Source organism: Mytilus californianus, unplaced genomic scaffold (assembly GCF_021869535.1).
Source record: "Mytilus californianus isolate M0D057914Y unplaced genomic scaffold, xbMytCali1.0.p SCAF_9, whole genome shotgun sequence".
Lineage (NCBI taxonomy): Eukaryota > Metazoa > Mollusca > Bivalvia > Mytilida > Mytilidae > Mytilus > Mytilus californianus.
This window is the reverse complement of record NW_026262745.1, coordinates 28,205,624-28,227,000: the sequence shown is the minus strand read 5'-3', so window position 1 is coordinate 28,227,000 and position 21,377 is coordinate 28,205,624. Positions and strand designations below refer to the sequence as shown.

Genomic DNA, 21,377 nt, shown 5'->3' with positions numbered 1-21,377 from the left:
ACATCTAATTTCCTCCCGTAAAATTGAACACGCACTGCGAAAACACACATTTGCCATCAGCATTATCGGAATTAATACTATCTAGACCAGATTTGCCCATGTCCATGCTTTCTTCTTTGTCTTGTGATTCCAATTTACATTTCTTTGGCGGGCCTCCTGGCTCAAGAATGTTTGAAATATCCATTAGCATTTCCGTTGAAGCTCGTTTATATTTTCGAACGCTTTCAACAGATCTGTTTCCGGTTCTATTCATTATCTCTTGCACCGGAACGCCAGCTTGATAGAGAGATGTTGCACACGTCCTTTTTCCGGAATGGTTTGTAAAGTAACCTTCGATTCCTGCCTCAAAACACATGCTTTTCATTATTGATGACAATTTATTTACACCTAATGGCTGTGAACTGAATTTGATTTCACAACCTTTCTCTAAAGGTCGTCTGTAAAACGAGTTCCCGTTCATTTCAGAAATAATACTTAGGTAATCTTCATAAATCTTAAATAAATTAAGATTTTGGAAATGGTGCTTTATGTTTTTTGCAGTCAGGTGTCTCTGATGAAGTCCTCCTGAAACACCGAGGATAAAAGATATTTAATACAAAATTACTAGAAACGGAATCAAATGTTTATGTGTGTATTATATATCTAGTTCATGTGTCTTAACTTCTTAAATAAACTTTATAAATATTTTAATCTTGATATCAAAATTATTAGTGAAGTTTGTATACATAATCATTCGGGAAAACTTGCATAAGTATCTTGATGGGGTCCTTCATTTCAGTATTCTTCAATTTTCATGCCATTTTTTCTCAATTTTTTATATTTTAGCACCTCATTATTCTCTAGTCTTTATACGTTTTTCCCGTTTATATTCTCTTTTCTGCAAACTCCCTTCAACACCCTCATGCATGCCATGACTTATAATAAGATAGATAATACGATAAGATATTTTATAGGTTTCGAATCCCAAATCATTCATGATTGCTACCAAAAAATGAAACACTTTATAAATTTCATGCGTCCAAATCGCTTTTCTGGATTTTCCTTCTTCAGGAATGCTCAAGAGTGAAAGCCGAATATTTGAATTTTGACAATGTATAAATTTACGTCATTAGATAAACATAAAGATTAAACATTGAATAACAATATCAACGCGGACCTCGAAGAAGACACTTTGATTTTCCGAAAATTAACGATTCCACCTTGACCTTCTTATTACAGTACAACCTAATTGTTAACTTTTAATTTTTAATAATACATACCTTTGTAGGTTTTGCCAGCTCTTCCAGAAAAGGCGATGTAATGTCCATTTTGATCTTTTCCAATTTTAAACTGATCTGTTGACAAGTTCCTGTGTTCGTCTACACCCCTTAAACCAAACAGTTTGCTGTTGTAAAAAAACATAGTGTTAAGCACAGATTTCGAACTTTTGTTTCCTAGTAAATTCTTCTCCCAAAGAATATCTTCACTCTCCTGGTTAATAGGTTCTGCTTGTTTTGGAGTTGTCCCTATTCCCTCTGCCGTTAGCTGTGTCATTCTAGCACTAAGCGAACGCCTAAACTCATAAAATTGCGAGTCCTTTTCGTCCAAGAAATTGATATGAATTTCATTTTCATGTAGGTGCCGCAATATTCCTACACACAACATGTACAATGTTTTCGGTGGGTACGGTTTTCCGTCTTGCCACCTCGTTTCAATCACAAAACAGCTCATCCATTGATTAATGTCACCAACTGTAAATCTTGTGAGCTCCGGAATGGCACAACTCGTGCTTGCTATGCGCGCACTTCTCCAATCATTGAACGTAGATATACTCCAATTTGTATTCTTTCTGGTGTTTTTACTCTCGGTGGATTTAACTAAAATGTCAATGTCCATATCGTTAACGAAGTTACCATACCGTCCATTATTAACATGACCCTCTGCTTTTACCGCGACATTAGTTTCCGGCATGATGATTTTCTCCAACTGTTCAATTACATTGTCGGCTGTTATTGGAACCTGTGTTAACTGAAAATCTAATTGAGAAATATCTACCTCGTGGTTCACATCCATGTCAACTTCGTACTTATCTAACGCCTGTGAAAGGGTTAAATCGTCCATTTTTTCAAAAACAGTGTGTTCATTTTCCATATCAGTACATATTTGGGATAAAGTAATGTCGTCAACACTTCGATCCCAGTGGGCATATAAAAAATCCGTTTCTAGTAAATTCACTTTGGCATTATCCATTTTGCTCCTTACACATCAAACCGCAAACTGAAATTCTACCGCGGGAAAACAACGTGACGGCTAGCGATGACGTCGAATGAACGTTTGGCACATGTGATTTACCAAATGGCACACGATTGGTTATGTGTGATACACGATAGGAGGGTCTAAATTGCACTCGAAAGCAGAGCTTTCTCGTGCAATTTAGTCCCTCCTATCGTGTATCTACACATAACCAAACGTTTGACATTTGGTAACTAAAACAAGGCAAGATCTGCAAATAGATCAGCAAAGATGTCATTGTCAGTTGTCTTCTTATAGGAGTTATTGCCCTTAAATGATGATTTTTTTTCAATGCCCCACCTAGGGGCATTGTGTTTTTTCAGTCTGTGCGTCTTCATTTGTCCGTTCGTCCATCCGTCTGTCCCGCTTCAGGTTAAAGTTTTTGGTCAAGGTAGTTTTTGATGAAGTTGAAGTCCAATCAACTTTAAACTTAGTACACATGTTCCCTATGATATGATCTTTCTAATTTTAATGCCAAATTAGAGTTTTGACCCCAATTCCACGGTCCACTAAACATAGAAAATGATAGTGCCCACTTCAGGTTAAAGTTTTCGGTCAAGGTAGTTTCTGATGAAGTTGAAGTCCAATCAACTTGAATCTTAGTACACTTGTTCCCTATGATATGATCTTTCTAATTTTAATACCAAATAAGAGTTTTGACCACAATTTCACGGTCCACTGAACATAGAAAATGATAGTGCGAATGGGGCATCCATGTACTATGGACACATTCTTGTTTACCCTTTATTTGTGTTTTGGGCATAAAATATAGAAGATAGAAAGAAATTGTAAACAGTAAAAAAGATCAATAATACATGATCCCCCCAAAAAGAGGGAATTTTAGTCATGACTTATATTCTAGTCTTCAGTGTTGTTGAGTCTCCGGCCAATTATCTTGAAAACAATAATGAATATTGAAAAAATTTAAATAGCAATAATGATTATCAAGACAAGTTAACATGGCCAAAATTGTCAGTCAACTCCTTAGAGTAGTTATTGCCCTAAAATGGGGACATTTACCCATTATTTTTTTTTAGCAAAAATTATATTAGCTAAAGAGAAACTTGAAAAGCAAAATGATCAGCAAGACAAGTTCTACCTAAAATTGTCAACCTACTCCTTGTAAGAGTTATTGCTTTAAATGATGATTTATTTTTACCCATTTTTGCATTTTTGTTAAAAATTATAGCAAAGAGAGTGTGTTAACATAAAAAATGATTTCCAAAAATGAGAATTGTATTTTAGTCTTTAATGTTGAAGAGTGGCCAGTGTTGCACATAGACCCAGGTGAGTGGCACAGTCTCTTTAGAGCCTCTAGTTTCTTCTTGTTATTATGTCTCCCCTTGGGTGGAGGGAGACATTTTGTTTTAGTAGTGTTTCTCTTGGTTCTGCTGCTTCTCATACAACCTTTAAGGGCTATACATTTTTGTCTTTTACATAGGCTATGATATTTGGCACGAAGGTGTATTACTATATGTCGCATATTATCATGACCATCATGTGACTTAACCATGGACATCAACTTCAAAATACTTAATTTTGACTGTCTGGAACATATCTTTTTTCCCTTTTACACATGGGTGAAGCACCTCAAGATGAACCATAGATGAATACAATATATTTTTTCACTGAGGGTCATATGTCCCTAAAACCAGATTCCCACCCCTTAACCAAATATTTTTAAATTTGCAATGACAATACCTTTTCAGTACTAGGATGTGTGTGTTGGGCTTTCTTTTCCCTGGAGTGATTTCTACAGATGAATTGGTGACAGTAGTTAGTTCTACCTAGTATTTGTGTCTGTCTTATTCCCAAATGGTATTATTCCACTGTTTAAACATATTGATAGTTTAATCAATATTTGATTGGTTGAGACTATCCCACGTGTCATTGAACAAATCTTCATATTCCATTCTGAGGATCATATTCCCCTCTGAAATGTCGGGATTACTTCGTGCGACGTTACGCACGGTTAATGTTCATAACATTTTGAACTTCTTATTCTTCTTAAAATAGCGATAGTAAAAATCATTATCATGTTCAAATTTATTTCAGACGATAAAACAAAAGACTTATAATTAAATTTTGATCCTTACTGTTTATCAATGGGTATGTCGTGTTTAGTTTGACTTACAAAAACAAGCGGATAAGAAAAAAATGTATGCAAAATAATATTTAATGTATTGATAGTAAACAAAGCATAGGCAGTGGAATAAAACATTCATTTCCCTTTGCCTCGGGAGATATGAAGATTTGCTCACCTTCGAAAAATCATATTTCCCTCTGGCAGAGTCCTCGTGAAATATGAATATTCTTGGGTGAACAAATCTTCATATCTCCCTCCGGCACGGGAAATAAATGTATATTATCAGATGATGTTTTCCTTCTGCTTTGCTGACATTGATGAAAATAATTCAGTCACTTCATTTTTAACTAGGATACATGTATATCTCTATCTATAGGTTGGCATCAAAGCAAGAGTATTTTACTCCTTTCTACTTTTCATGCCCCACCTACGATAGTAGTAGGGACATTATGTTTTCTGGTCTGTGCGTCCGTCCGTTCGTTCGTCCGTCTGTCCCTCGTCATGTTAAAGTTTTTGGTCAAGGTAGTTTTTGATGAAGTTGAAGTCCAATCAAATTGAAACTTAGTACTCATGTTCCCTATGATATGATCTTTCTAATTTTAATGCCAAATTATAGTTTTGACCCCAATTTCACGGTCCACTGAACATAGAAAATGAAAGTGTGAGTGGGGCATCCATGTACTATGGACACATTATTCCTGTTCATGCTTTGATGTTGTTTTTTTTTTTTAATTATTAAAGTGTTGAAGCAATGTTGCTGTAGATTATAAGTTATATATAGCACACCTTTTACTAATTAATGTATTTAATTCAAGAAAAGCGTAGTTTTGAGTGGATTAAATATGTTAATGAGTAAGGCATGACTATATATGATTTGTAACATTAATGGGCAATGACTCATGTCAAAGGTTAAACTTAACTGTACTTTTCATGAAATAAATATGTCAACCAAATAGTGGAGCCTTCTATGACAAAACCTTTCTTATTTTCAGAAAATGAACTCCTGGATTAGATATTTTTCCGTAGAAGGACTTGACTTTATGAATACATGTAAATGAATTGTTGCCGTGATACTTAGAGCAATTTGTGTGTTAACTAATTGAAGTGTCCCCTCTTTCAAACCCATTAGGACGTGTAGATTAAGAAGAGTTAAAAGTTGTGATAAGAAGGAAATATTTTTTGTCCCCTGCGTATACTATAGGTTAATATCAGCAATATCTCAGACAAGTTTTATAATAGTCGCTGATCAACTTTTTTTAAAAGAGTTATGCTCCTTGGAAATATTAAATTTATGAAAAATGGCCTTGTTAGGGCTCTCAAGGGTACAATTCTTGCCCGATTTTTATAAAACTTATACTATAGGTTAATATCAGCAATATCTTGGACAAGTTCTATAATGGTGGCTCATCGAATTTTTTAAAAGAGTTATGCCCCTTGGAAATATGAAATTTATGGAAAATGGCCTCGTTAGCGCTCTCAGTCTCTCGCGGGTTCAATTCTTGCCAGATTTTTATAAAACTTATACTATAGGTTAATATCAGCAATATCTTGGACAAGTTGTATAATGGTGGCTCATCGACTTTTTTTAAAAGAGTTATGACCCTTGGAAATATTAAATTTATGGAAAATGGCCTTGTTAGCACTCTCACAGGTACAATTCTTGCCAGATTTTTATAAAACTTATACTAAAAAAAAACTTTTTTGTCCCCCGTGCATGCTTTTTTATTCATAAATTGTTTTAAAGAACAACAAAAAAAAGTGTTTTTTTTAGTTATTGCCCCTGGATAGATAAAATATGTGCAATGCGGGGAACATTGGAACTCTGTTCTTTTATTATGTTTGTGAAGGTTTCTTCCTTTCCCAACCCTATGAATAGATCAATTAATAGATGGGCTGTTGATTGCATGAGGTCCAGAGATAAATATTTTAAGCATGCTTGATTCACGGAGATATACATTTGAATAGTGGAGGAAATGAAATGACTGAAAATCAAGTGACAAAATTTTTGGGATATTTATTTTGACACGATAAAAACAAGTGTCCACCAATTTATCAATATTGACTCTTTGTGTATAGACCAAGTTATTCCTTTTTGTAGCTCTCCTCAGGCATTCATTTGCTTCAAGTTTATGGAACAATTTTTAATTTAGGGTTAGGTTTACTAGTTTGACTAGTGTTAAGGTAAGCCCTATGACAAGTTATCAAAGCTGGGATTGGAGAGTGCAATAACTGAAAAAATCATTCAGTTAACGCACTCCTCTAAAAATAACAGAATTTAACTCACTTGAAAATCAAAGGAAAAATTACCATTCATGATACAATGAGATATATATACTACACTTATAAGTTAAGTATCCAAACAACAGCAATTTGCTATGACCACTGTTTTTTGCAGTGAACTACAGCCATTGGAAATACATGTGATACTGAATGACTGCTCCCCATAAATCATAAAATCTACTCTAGTGCATTTGTTTTTGTATAGCACAATTTTGTGTGTGTGTATTTTAAATTGAGCATGGAGAGGATATTTGTACTCATGAAATATAAAATATTTGAGCTTTTGTAAATATTAAGATAATAAAACACTTAAATTGGTATCATATACTAAAAAAACGCTTTTTTATACAGAGATTTAATAAAAAAAAATAGTTCTTTACACCAATTAATTGTGAAGTGTTTGCACAGGACTTAATGGATTATATACATACAACCTTTATATCTATTTATTCAGATTTATCAATGGTTGGTATAAAAACTATTTCTGCTCTGATTACAATGTATGATCCTTCAAAAGTGAAATACCTCTGCAAACAGTTTAATAAGTATTAAAATTATGCATCCTATATTTTTCACCCCTTTCAAATATTTAATGAATTGAATGTGAAAATATACCTCCTACCAAACCAGCTGACAAAGACATTTGCAAGTATTAGAATTTGAGTACAGAAACCTAATTTCTGTCAATGTATTAGATAAATTAGATTTTTATTTCAAGTGCACCCATGAAACAAAATGTTCTCAAAAGAAATGGGTGTACTTTTTTGTGTTTAAATTTGCGTAGGTGGTGTCGGCACCAAAAGGTTTTTGTTGATTGCTTGTATTACAGCCTAGTCTGCCTGGGTAATGTAATTACTACAATAATACACCCTCTACCCAAGGATGATTTTACATAAAAATAGATTTGACACTTGTCAGACATGATTTAGATATACAGAATTGATTATTAAAGTAAACAAAAAATTTAGATTAAATCTATTCCCTTTTCTGTTACATAAATTTATTTTGATAAATTGCTTTGCACTTCTATCTATTATTATAACAGTAGGTACTAATTCATTATCTCGAATTCTGGTTAGTGGGAAGTTTGTTGGCACGAGATTTGATTTATTGATAACAGTCCTATTTTTTTAAGTATGTGTACTAAGTTTGGAATATAATTGCCTTTCCAGTTAGTGTACTTTATGAAAAAATGAGCAGATGTGGTATGATTGCCAATGAGACAACCATGAACCAGAGACAAAAGGACTAGGCCAATGAGACAACCATGAACCAGAGACAAAAGGACTAGGCCAATGAGACATCCATAAACCAGACTGAGAGACAAAAGGACTAGGGTGTAAATAACTGTTCAACTATGGTAATACATGTATTTCAGTTTTTCTAATGTTTCCAATTATTTTGGAAAAAAAAACAATTACATGTTAGATAACTGTCATAAAAAAATCTCAATTTTTCAAATCTATTTTATCATTTCATATGCTTTAATGTTGGTATAAATTTCTTCCAAATCACTCATTTGGGGCGCCCCGTCCACAACTTTGTGATAGTGGGCATAGAAATACTGGGCATGTATATGTTTGGTCTGACAAGCACTCCCATTCATACAATTCCTGAGAAAACTTGTATGAAAGGATTGTATCAGCAATGTCTTGGTCAAGTTTGAAAACCAGTGTCAATCAGCTATCTTAAAAGGAAATATATATGATATGAAAAATTGCATTGTAAGTGTTCTCAAGCCAACATTTTTTGTCCAATTTAAAAAAAAAAACATATCAGAAGGTGTATATATCAGCAATGTCTTAGACAAGTCCAAAATCAGCTCCAGATATTTTTTTTATAGTAATCATGCCAATTGGCAATAAAAGTTATAGGAAAAATTGTATTGTAATATAAGAGATTTTCATGAACAAGTTTAAATTAAAAAAAATTTTTATTTATTGAAGTTATTGCCCTTGTCATATATGTTCATCAGTGGGGGATGTTGGAATGCTCCTCTTTTATTGTTTGCTGAGGAACGCAGTGTTGGGGTCATAGAAATACTGGGGCCTGTTGTGTCCATCTGGACTTGAAAGCATTCTCACATATATGTACAATTCTTGCCACAATTTTATGACATTTATTTTATATCAAAGGTTTATATCAGATATGTTTTGGACTAATTTGAAATTCAGTGCCTGAATTATCTTTTTTTAAAGGAGTTATGACCCTTGGAAATATAAATAATATGGAAAATTACATTGTTAGGACTCTCATGTCTAAATTTCTTGTAGGATTGTTATAAAATTTATATGAATGGTTTCTATCAGCAATGTCTAGAACAAGTTCGAAAATCAGCACTGAAACAATTATTTCAACAGGAGTCCATTGGGAATGTAAATTGTGTAAACAATGCTCTGTAAGCAATCTCAAGCCTACATTCCTTGTCAGATTTGTATAAAATTGATAATATAAAATTTCTGGGACAGTTTTAAAAATCAGTGCAGATCAAGTATTTCTACATGTAATTTATATTGAACATTGAATTGTAACCACTCTCACACCTACATGTTTTGTCAGATTTTTATGAAATTTATATCAAAGGTTTATATCTGCAAAGCCTTGGAAAAGTTCTCTAATCAGTTTTACAGGAGTAATTGTTTTTACTCATTAAAATAAAAATTATATGGAAATTGAAGTAAAATGGTAGCATGACCATCTTAGAGCGGAGCTTGTTTTTATGGTATCAATGCCCACCGTCATTTTGCATCAATTTTATGAAAATTTGGAAGCCTTTTGGAATAATTCTCAAGAAAATATTTCAATTTGTTTCAAATTTATATTGTAAAAAATATAATAGTACATTTTCCTCTATACTTTACTACAACAAGAACAAAACTTATGACTCTATTAATTTATGAAATGAAAATATTTGATTTTTTGTTTTTAGGAGGCATTTTTTCTGGAGTATTATTGATGTCATAGATGGGATAGTATTTGTATTTAATTTTCTGTTTTCAGGAGGCAGTTTTTCCTTGGTATTATTGATGTCATAGATGGGATAGTTGTTGCATTTAATTTTCTGTTTTCAGGAGACAGTTTTTCTGGAGTATTATTGATGTTATAGATGGGATAATTGTTGTATTTAATTTTCTGTTTTCAGGAGGCAGTTTTTCAGGAGTATTATTGATGTCATAGATGGGATAGTATTTGTATTTAATTTTCTGTTTTCAGGAGGCAGTTTTTCCTTGGTATTATTGATGTCATAGATGGGATAGTTGTTGTATTTAATTTTCTGTTTTCAGGAGGCAGTTTTTCCGGAGTATTATTGATGTCATAGATAGGATGGTTGTTGTATTTATTTTTCTGTTTTCAGGAGGCAGTTTTTCTGGAGTATTATTGATGTCATAGATAGGATAGTTGTTGTATATAATTTCTGTTTTCAGGAGACAGTTTTTCTGGAGTATTATTGATGTCATAGATGGGATAGTTGTTGTATTTATTTTTCTGTTTTCAGGAGGCAGTTTTTCAGGAGTATTATTGATGTCATAGATAGGATGGTTGTTGTATTTATTTTTCTGTTTTCAGGAGGCAGTTTTTCCGGAGTATTATTGATGTCATAGATGGGATAGTTGTTGTATATAATTTCTGTTTTCATGAGACTGTTTTTCTGGAGTATTATTGATGTCATAGATGGGATAGTTGTTGTATTTATTTTTCTGTTTTCAGGAGGCAGTTTTTCCGGAGTATTATTGATGTCATAGATAGGATGGTTGTTGTATTTATTTTTGTGTTTTCAGGAGGCAGTTTTTCCGGAGTATTATTGATGTCAGAGATGGGATAGTTTTTGTATTTAATTTTCTGTTTTCAGGAGACAGTTTTTCCTGAGTATTATTGATGTTATAGATGGGATATTTGTTGTATTTAATTTTCTGTTTTCAGGAGACAGTTTTTCCTGAGTATTATTGATGTCATAGATGGGATAGTTGTTGTATTTAATTTTCTGTTTTCAGGAGGCAGTTTTTCCTTGGTATTATTGATGTCATAGATGGGATAGTTGTTGTATTTAATTTTCGGTTTTCAGGAGGCAGTTTTTCCGGAGTATTATTGATGTCATAGATAGGATGGTTGTTGTATTTATTTTTCTGTTTTCAGGAGGCAGTTTTTCTGGAGTATTATTGATGTCATAGATAGGATAGTTGTTGTATATAATTTCTGTTTTCAGGAGACAGTTTTTCTGGAGTATTATTGATGTCATAGATGGGATAGTTGTTGTATTTATTTTTCTGTTTTCAGGAGGCAGTTTTTCCGGAGTATTATTGATGTCATAGATAGGATGGTTGTTGTATTTATTTTTCTGTTTTCAGGAGGCAGTTTTTCCGGAGTATTATTGATGTCATAGATGGGATAGTTGTTGTATATAATTTCTGTTTTCAGGAGACAGTTTTTCTGGAGTATTATTGATGTCATAGATGGGATAGTTGTTGTATTTATTTTTCTGTTTTCAGGAGGCAGTTTTTCCGGAGTATTATTGATGTCATAGATAGGATGGTTGTTGTATTTATTTTTGTGTTTTCAGGAGGCAGTTTTTCCAGAGTATTATTGATGTCAGAGATGGGATAGTTGTTGTATTTAATTTTCTGTTTTCAGGAGACAGTTTTTCCTGAGTATTATTGATGTTATAGATGGGATATTTGTTGTATTTAATTTTCTGTTTTCAGGAGACAGTTTTTCCTGAGTATTATTGATGTCATAGATGGGATAGTTGTTGTATTTAATTTTCTGTTTTCAGGAGACAGTTTTTCCGGAGTATCATTGATGTTATAGATGGGATAGTTGTTGTAGTATCATTCATTGTTGACATGGTATTTGTTGGTTTGGCAGATACGATGTCTTGTCAGTCTAACTATGCAAGGTTAGTAGTCAAGGTCATTTTATTATACCAAACATTGTAATGTAAAATGAAGGCCAAAATTAAAATACATGGGGTTCTTTATTATTTGCGTCCGACAGAAATGTAAAACAAAATTTTCATTTTGAGAAAACAAATTATACAAAAATTCACTTTTATAAAGGAGTGCTATGGGCTTAACAAAGCAGAAATTTAAGTTTTACCCATGATACAGCAAGACACAAAAGGGTTAAGGTTTTGACTCAATGGAAATCTATAATATGTATTGATAAAAAACATGAATGATATGAATGGAAAATAATTGTTTAATATAGAGATGTTAGCCTATATTTGCATATGAATTATATTTAAACTATTGACTACTGTAATCTTCTAAATAGTACATATTCTTCAATGAAAACTGACTGTTTATATACAGACTTCATTTTTGGTTGTACAGTAGTTCTAAATTTAATTAAAATTCATTGGAAAATAGGCTAATTTCTTCAGATTGATAGGTATTTTATCGTAATGATATTGTGCTTGTAGTTGTTGAACATCTAACTGCTGGTGATATATTGTGTGCAATTGCTTCATGTAACAGGATTTGTTCCATATGAATTTTTTCAAATAGATTTGTTAGATCAATGTGAAAATTAATGCATACTGTTTTCTGTCAGGTGTTATTTTGTATTTTGGTATTAATATTGATTCACTCATAGGGTCTTTGCATCGGAAATAAACACATTTATTCTAAAACCAGTTGTTGGCATGATACGGGTTATGTTCTTCTCATATATGATGGTATGATACTAAACCCCTAACGGGAGGGATTGTACTTGATTTTCATATGATGAAGACATAATCTTTCAATCAGTTTAATTGAGGTCTGGAGCTGGCATGTCAGTAACTGCTAGTAGTCCTTTGTTCATTTATGTATCATTGTCATTTTGCTAAGTTTCTTTTGTTACCTATTCTGACATCGGACTCGGACTTCTTTTAAACTGAGTTTTACTGTGCGTATTGCTATGTGTGTCTTTATTCTACATTGGCTAGAGGTATAGGGGGAGGGTTGAGATCTCACAAAACATGTTTAACCCCGCCGCATTTTTGCGCCTGTCCCAAGTCAGGAGCCTCTGGCCTTTGTTAGTCTTATATGTTTTTTAATTTTAGTTCATTTATATGTTTTGGAGTTTAGTATGACGTCCATTTTCACTGAACTAGTACACAATTTCATTTAGGGGCCAGCTGAGGACCACCTCCGGGTGCGGTATTTTCTCGCTGCGTTGAAGACCCATTGATGGCCTTCGGCTCTTTGGTCGGGCTGTTGTCTCTTTGACATATTCCCCATTTCCATTCTCAATTTTAGTTAATACATCATTTACACTAAAACATATTTACCCTAAGGAAGTATGTATGGACGAGGCATCAGACTTTATGCTAAACATATCAAGTACTAACTAAATTGCAGCACAGGCAATAGATAAAAACAAATTTGATTACCAGGTATTAAGAATTTTTTTAAGCTCCTATTGATGTTTAACTGATAAATCATTGTTCTGGTCTTTTTAAATAATATTGACATTGCAGACTTCTTGTGATTGGTCGAGTGTTCCGAATAATCAGAATATTAAGGATACTGTATATAATGGTTCAGCAAAAACGACATGTAGCTGCTGCATCAAGGAGGGTTGTCTCACAGAATAAGAGAAGATATCAGAAGGATGGTTTTGACCTTGACCTTTGTTACATTACAGGTAGAACATTTGGACACAATTGTATCACCAAGTTGAGGTTTGAATTCATCTCTTCAAAATATTGCTTATTGTTCCTGAAAGGTTGTTGGTATGATGTAAGTGCAGGGAAGTACATCCAATTCAAGTGATTGACTGACTGTTTACATTACAATCTAACAAGTGGAGTGTATAATGTTCTACACAGCAACCAAATTCTTCAAGGTGGATGAATTCTTATGTTACAAGGAAGACTCATTAAAAATAGTCAATGAACACTAATTTAAAAATAGTATGACTTGTTTCCGAAACTACTATCATAGCAATTAAAAAGTAATTAGTTTTGGATGATAATTAAACAATATTTTTTTTGTTAGAAAAAAAAGCAACATTTTTTCTCAATAAAATGATGTTTAATTGTAATTATTTACCAAATGTCTTTATGATAGAAGTTTCTGTATCTAAATCATACTATTCTTTATACCCCTGTTTGTGGAACGTATTATGGTATACTGTTGTCTATCCGTCCTTCCAACACTTGGACAATAACTCATAAACGCTTTCACCAATTTTCATGAAACTTTAGTGAATTGTTTATATCTATTGGCATAAGGTCCCTTTTGATTTTTATAAAATTTAGATTTACGTTTCAGAGTTATGGGATTTTATTTATAAAAAATGGGGGATTTTCCAGTTTTCTGACTATAACTCAAAAATGCTTTGAGCAATTTTCATGAAACTTGGGTGAATAGTTATATATATTGACATAAGTTCCCTTTTGCTTTTGTCGAGCCTGCGACTTTTGTCGCAAAATCGAGACATAGCGATCCTACATTCGGTTGTCAGCGTCGTCGTTGGCGGCGTCCACAAATATTCACTCTGTGGTTAAGATAGTATCCGGAAGTAAATTTTGTAAAAAAAAAAATCCTGTTTATCTGTATTTTACTTATAAATGGACTTAGTTTTTCTGCCAGTTAACATTACATTTACTCTGTGGTTAAAGTTTTTAAAATTTTAATAACTTTCTTAAAATATCCTGGATTTGTACCAAACTTTGACAGAAGCTTGTTTGTGGTCATAAGATAGTATCCAGAAGTAAATTTTGTAAAAAAAAAATCCTGTTTATCCATATTTTATTTATAAATGGACTTAGTTTTTCCGACAGTTAACATTACCTTCACTCTGTGGTTAAAGTTTTTATACGACCACAAAAAATTTGCGGTCAAATATTGGTATCACGTCGGAGGCTGCAGCAGCGGCGGCGTCAGTGTCGTTCGAAAACATTTGGTATCCGGACAATTACTTTAGTTTAAGTGTATGGATCTCTATGGAATTTAACCAAAAGGTTCAATACCACAAAATGAAGGTTGGGATTGTTTTTGGAGGTGATGGTCCCAACCGTTCAGGAATTAGGGGCCATAAAGGGGCTCAAACAAGCATTTTTAGCTCACCTGGCCCGAAGTGATGAGCTATTCTCATCACTTGGCGTCTGGCGTCCGTCGTCGTCGTCGTTAACTTTTTACATTTTGAACTTCTTCTAGAGAACCACTGAATGGAATGAAACCAAACATGGCATGAATGTTCCATTTGAGGTGCTGACCAAGTGTTGTTACTTTGTAGCCGATCCAACATCCAAGATGGCCGCCAGCGGGGAACTTAGTTTAACATAGGACCCTATGGGAAATGCATACAAATGACTTCTTTTAGAGAACCACTGAATGGAATGAAACCAAACATGGCATGAATGTTCCTTATGAGGTGCTGACCATGTGTTGTTACTTTGTAGCTGATCCATCATCCAAGATGGCTGCCAGCCGGGAACTTAGTTTAACATAGGACCCTATGGGAAAAACATACAAATGTCTTCTTTTAGAGAACCACTGAATGGAATGAAACCAAACATGGCATGAATGTTCCTTATGAGGTGCTGACCAAGTGTTGTTACTTTGTAGCCGATCCATCATCCAAGATGGCCACCAGCAGGGGACTTAGTTTAACATAGGACCCTATGGGAAATACATAAAAATGTCTTCTTTTAGAGAACCAATAAATGGAATGGAACCAAACATGGCATGAATGTTCCTTATGAGATGCTGACCAAGTGTTGTTACTTTGCAGTCGGTCCATCATCCAAGATGGCCGCCAGTGGGGGACTTAGTTTAACATAGGACCCTATGGGAAATACATACAAAATGTCTTCTTTTAGAGAACCACTGAATGGAATGAAACCAAACATGGGATGAATTTTCCTTATAAGGTGCTGACCAAGTGTTGTTACTTTGCAGCCGATCCATTATCCAAGATGGCCGCCAGTGGGTGACTTAGTTTAACATAGGACCCTATGGGAAATACATACAAATGTCTTCTCTTAGAGAACCACTGAATAGAATGAAACCAAACATGGCATGAATGTTCCTTATGAGGTGCTGACCAAGTGTTGTTACTTTGCAGTCGGTCCATCATCCAAGATGGCCGCCAGCGGGGGACTTAGTTTACCTTGGGCCCTATGGGAAATGCATACAAATGACTTCTTTTAGAGAACCACTGAATGGAATGAAACCAAACATGGCATGAATGTTCCTTATGAGGTGCTGGCCAAGTGTTGTTACCTTGTAGCCGATCCATCATCCAAAATGGCTGCCAGCGGGGGACTTAGTTTAACATAGGACCCTATGGGAAATACATAAAAATGTCTTCTTTTAGAGAACCACTGAATGGAATGAAACCAAACATGGCATGAATGTTCCTTTTAAGTTGCAGACCAAGTGTTGTAACTTTGCAGTCGGTCCATCATCCAAGATGGCCGAAAGCGGGGGACTTAGTTTAACATAGGACCCTATGGGAAATACATAAAAATGTCTTCTTTTAGAGAACCACTGAATGGAATGAAACCAAACATGGCATGAATGTTCCTTTTAAGTTGCAGACCAAGTGTTGTAACTTTGCAGTCGGTCCTTCATCCAAGATGGCCGAAAGCGGGGGACTTAGTTTAACATAGGACCCTATGGGAAATACATACAAATGTCTTCTCTTAGAGAACCAGTGAATGGAATGAAACCAAACATGGCATGAATGTTCCTTATAATGTGCTGACCAAGTGTTGTTACTTTGCAGCCGATCCATCATCCAAGATGGCCGCCAGTGGGTGACTTAGTTTAACATAGGACCCTACCGTAAATACATACAAAATGTCTTCTTTTAGAGAACCACTGAATGGAATGGAACCAAACATGGCATGAATGTTTCTTATGAGGTGTTGACCATATGTTGTTTCTTTGCAGCCGATCCATCATCCAAGATGGCCGCCAGCGGGGGACTAAGTTTAACATAGGACCCACGGGAAATACATACAAATGTCTTCTTTCAGAGAACCACTGAATGGAATGAAACCAAACATAGCATGAATGTTCCTTATGAGGTGCTGACCAAGTGTTGTTACTTTGCAGTCGGTCCATCATCCAAGATGGCCAACAGCAGGGGACTTAGTTTAACATAGGACCCTATGGGAAATACATACAAATGTCCTTTTTTAGAAAACCACTGAATAGAATGGAACCAAACATGGCATGAATGTTCCTTATGAGGTGCTGACCAAGTGTTGTTACTTTGCAGCCGATCCATTATCCAAGATGGCCGCTAGTGGGGGGGGGGGGGGGGGGGCTTAGTTTAACATAGGACCCTATGGGAAATACATACAAATGTCTTCTTTTAGAGTACCACTGAATGGAATGAAACCAAATATGGCATGAATGTTCCTTATGAGGTGCTGACCAAGTGTTGCTACTTTGTTGCCGATTTACTGTTCAAGATGGCCACCAGGAAATTTTATTAAATAACGGGACCAATATTAATCCAAATTTGGCCTCAATCATTATTTGGGTATCTGTTATGATTTTTATCTATCTTTACATGATTTCTAAAACCAAAGTAGAGTCAGGTGAGCAACACAGGCTCTGGAGAGCCTCTTGTTCTAGTTTCAGGACAATAACTTGTGTATAAGTATTTTGATTGCTCTGAAATTGTACCACAAGGTTCAATACCACAAGTAGAAGGTTGGGATTCATTTTGAGGGTCATTGCCCAAACCGTTCAGGAATTAGGGGCCAAAAACAAGCATTTTTCTAGATTTCAGACAATAACTTGTGTTTAGGTGTATGGATGTCTCTTAATTTGTACCACATTTTACAAAAAGAAAATTTCTTCCAAATTAATTTTTTGGAAAGGGGGGAGGGGGGATACATTTTTTTTTTTGGGGAGGCAATTTTTTTTTCCTTAAATGAAAATTCTCTTCAAATATTATTTTGGGGGGATTTTTTTTTTGGGGGGGTCTATTTTTTTTTCCCTCAAGATTTAAGAAATTGTCAATTTAAAAAATTGGGGGTCACAATTTATTTTGCTAATTCTTTGTATATAGTCTGAAAACAGATTTACTAAGTATTGAGCAACAGCACAGTGTATTGCACAACAGTAAGAAATCTTCAATTGCATATAAATTCAAATCATACAACCAATTTCAAGTTCTTTGACACATTTATTCTGTGTCAGAAACCTATAATGTGTCAAATATTTAATTACAATCCAAATTCAGACCTGTATCAAGCTTGAATATTGTGTCCATTTTTGCCCCAACTGTTCAGGGTTGGACCTCTGCGGTCGTATCCAGCTGCGCTCGGTGAAGCAGTTTATTAACATTTTAATAACTTTCTTAAACTATCCTGGATTTGTACCAAACTTGGACAGAAGCTTGTTTATGGTCAAAAGCTAGTATCTAGAAGGAAATTATGTAAAAACTTGTTTCCTGTTTTTACGTATATTACTTATAAATGGACTTAGTTTTTTCTTCCAGTTAACATTACATACAGTCTGCAGTTAAAGTTTTTAAAACATTTATTAGATTCATAAACCATCCTGGATTTTTACCAAACATGGACAGAAGCTTCTCACAATCAAAAGATAGTATCTTGAGGAAAATTTTTAATAATTTTTTCCCCATTTTTGTTGAGCCTGCTACTTTTGTAAAAACTATCTTCTTTATCATTTGTTCATGCAATAAATTTATGTTTCAACTCTTTTAAAAATCTATAGATTTGATTGCATACTGTATTCATTTTTTACAAGCATAATTTTTTTCATACATTTCAAACGTTTTATTTCATTAACTGTAAATCTATTATGTGCATTCCCCTATCACACTGAAAACATAGACAACAGCAAAAGTAGGCGAGACACTGGGTTCCGCGGAACCATTTACAAATTTTTTTTTTTATAAATTTCTGAAATGACATTGTGGAGTTGTGGAAATTTTATTTGTTCAAAAATCGAGGCCACTAACTTAGCTAAACTTGAGGTAGCCTTAGTAGTGCCAATTGTTGTGTCAATGGGTACCACTGTGTGCATGTCTCTTTTTTTTTTGGAAAGGGGGAGGGGGGTCTATTTGAGCAGTGCTCACAGTATTTCTACTTGATCATTTAAATTCTTTTAAAGTATAAAGACGAGCTTAAAGGTTGATGGGTGCAGCTCTTTATTTAAACTAGTGATAATCAGTCCACCTAGTATAGTTACTGTCCATCTTAAGCATTAAAGTGCTGTGTAGGACATTAAACACCGCCAACTTCTACTATTGTACAGGTACTAACAGACAGTCAATCACTAAACTTTGATAGGAAGATTTTTTTTTTAAACCTGCATTTGCTCCCTACTATTAAGCTCTCACTAGCATTGAGCTAAAATCTTTCGCCTGATGTTCAGTTTAAAGAGATGAATTTAAACTGCAACTTTGTAAAATTTGTTGCTAATTGGTATAAGTTATAGATATAGTCATTTGATAGAGTAAAAAGTATATACCGTAAATTGGAAAATTTTGGCGTCGGGATATTTTGGCAGTTTTCTCTAGAAAGGCATGTGTTTTATTTTGGTGTGTGCAATTTTGGTGCTTCGTCCAATTGATATGTCTAATTTTGGAACAACAGTAGTAAGCAAGCTCATTCATATTTGTCTTTATTTACCCGTTTATTGACAAAATATCATTGAATTTCTCAAACTAGAAACACAACATGTTAACTTAATGAAGGAATCGGATATGGATGCAATTGCAAATAATTCCGTATATCTTGGTTCAAAGCTGAAAGAAAATGTGAAATAAAATCTTAAACCTAAAATCACTTTTTAAATAGATTATTTATTTTTTAAAAATATCATATGAAATAAATTTTAATCATCTCTATTGCATTTCATGTCTATTGACGATCAAGGATTTAAATTTTAATCCTTATGCCTCTGGCAGTACATGTTAATTAATTGAAGATAAAGGATTACAAGGAGTTTTGATATTCTAATTACCAATAACGGTGTCTAATCAGCAATAGCCTGGCATATTTATGACATGTGTAAATAAAAATTCATGTTGTGTTTTCTTAACAATTTCAGAAAATTGACAATTAAGTAAAAATTATATAGTGTTGTTGTCACATTATACCAGGTATTTATTTGCAGATTTGGCTATGTATAAAATTGTAGGAAATATATGGAAGATATAATAACATAAACAATGTCCCCAGCAATTAACATTACGATATTGTCGTACTGGTATGCGATTTTGGCGTTTCAATTTTTAGTGTTGGCTTTATTTTCGTGTGTTTAATTTTGGCACTGCATTTGAGGCCCCGATAAACCAAAATAAAACTACAACCAAAATAACCCAATTTACGGTATAAATGTAAACCATCAAGATCAGACACATAGAGAGCACAAAATCGTAAGGTACATGTAACACGAAAAACAGACATCGGTATGTCAAAGATAATACGGTGTTAATCAATAAGATTATGTGTTTTTTGCTTTTATGCCCCTGCCGTAGGCGACAGGGGCATTAAATGTTACCCTTGACCATACATCTTTCCGTCTTCTGTCTTTCCATCTATCCATCAAGCTATCCAATTTTCATTGCAAAGCTTGAGCAGGGCATTCATGTCCTCAGACACATTCTTCTTTTATTCAAAATCCTATACAAGAATGCAGTGGCGGATCCAGAAATTTTAATAAGGGGGGGCCTACTGATTGCCATAAGAGGGGGCCTGCTCAGTCATGCTTCAGTGATTCTCTAAAAAATCAACCAATTTTTTCCCACAAAAGCAACACACGATTACTATCAAATGAATCAACTCTTTTAGGACACTGTAGTTTGCATTTTAATCAGATTTTATGCCTTGAAGCACATTTTATTGAAACAAAAAATGGTCCAGGTTGTTTCTTTAAAAGAAAAACCTCTGGTTCTGAAAGAAAATAACTCCATATAGATATATAATGAAAGGATCAAGTCTTTTGAATATGAGAAGTAATAAAAACCCACTTGAATATCTGCTGAAAGTGATATTTTGTAATTTCAAGTTACATGATAAAACAAACTAAACTGTGTTTTCTCCATAGGATAGACAGAGAGGACAAGTTAAAGGTAAAAGTTTTGCCCATTCTTTGCTTATTCCTGCTATGGACTAATGAAAAAAACAAAATAAACATGTTTAGCTGTAATGTAGTGAGTTGTTTTGAGCCAACTTAAAAAATGCCACTTTAATTGTCCTCTTAGGTTGTTTTCTCATTGATTTTGACACATCTACATGCATTAATGACTACTCATATTGGAAGAATTTATATCTACCATATTGATAACAATTCAAGGTCATCAGCTGTACTTTGTACAAATTAAGCATTTTATTTTTTTGAATATTTTTTTTTTCTTTCAGAGAGAGTTATTGCCATGTCTTTCCCATCAAAAGGAATGATGGCAATGTATAGGAACCCTGTAGAGGTAATTAGAATCCAAATTTTTCTTGTATGGTATTATCATAGATAAAGATGCAGTGGACATCTACGGGTATATATAGTATATTTTATAGCTTGATCAAATTTGAAATTTCCATAAGTACTTATGGATTATCAATGATTTTTCAAACGAGAGGGTGTTTCTCAGCTACAATCTCATCAAAAGGGCTACAGCCCTGAGATGAGATGTGGCTGAGAAACTTCTTCGAGTTTGAAAGACCATTGGCAATCTGTTTATAGCTATTTTGCCTATGATGTCGTTGATGTTTACATTGACAACATCACGTGCGCCTCGTAGTTTCTGACAATAATTTTCAATA

General features: G+C 34.0%; 1 protein-coding gene across 1 annotated transcript in view; it reads left to right on the top strand.

Annotated features, from left to right (window-relative positions):
* LOC127716243 (phosphatidylinositol 3,4,5-trisphosphate 3-phosphatase TPTE2-like) overlaps window positions 1-21,377 on the top strand; it is a 48,252-nt gene that overhangs the window by 11,960 nt on the left and 14,915 nt on the right. The window contains exons 4-6 of the mRNA XM_052222368.1: window positions 11,409-11,531; window positions 13,098-13,264; window positions 20,979-21,043. Of these exons, the coding sequence (XP_052078328.1) occupies window positions 11,409-11,531; window positions 13,098-13,264; window positions 20,979-21,043 (355 nt within the window). The remainder of the gene's footprint in view (window positions 1-11,408; window positions 11,532-13,097; window positions 13,265-20,978; window positions 21,044-21,377) is intronic.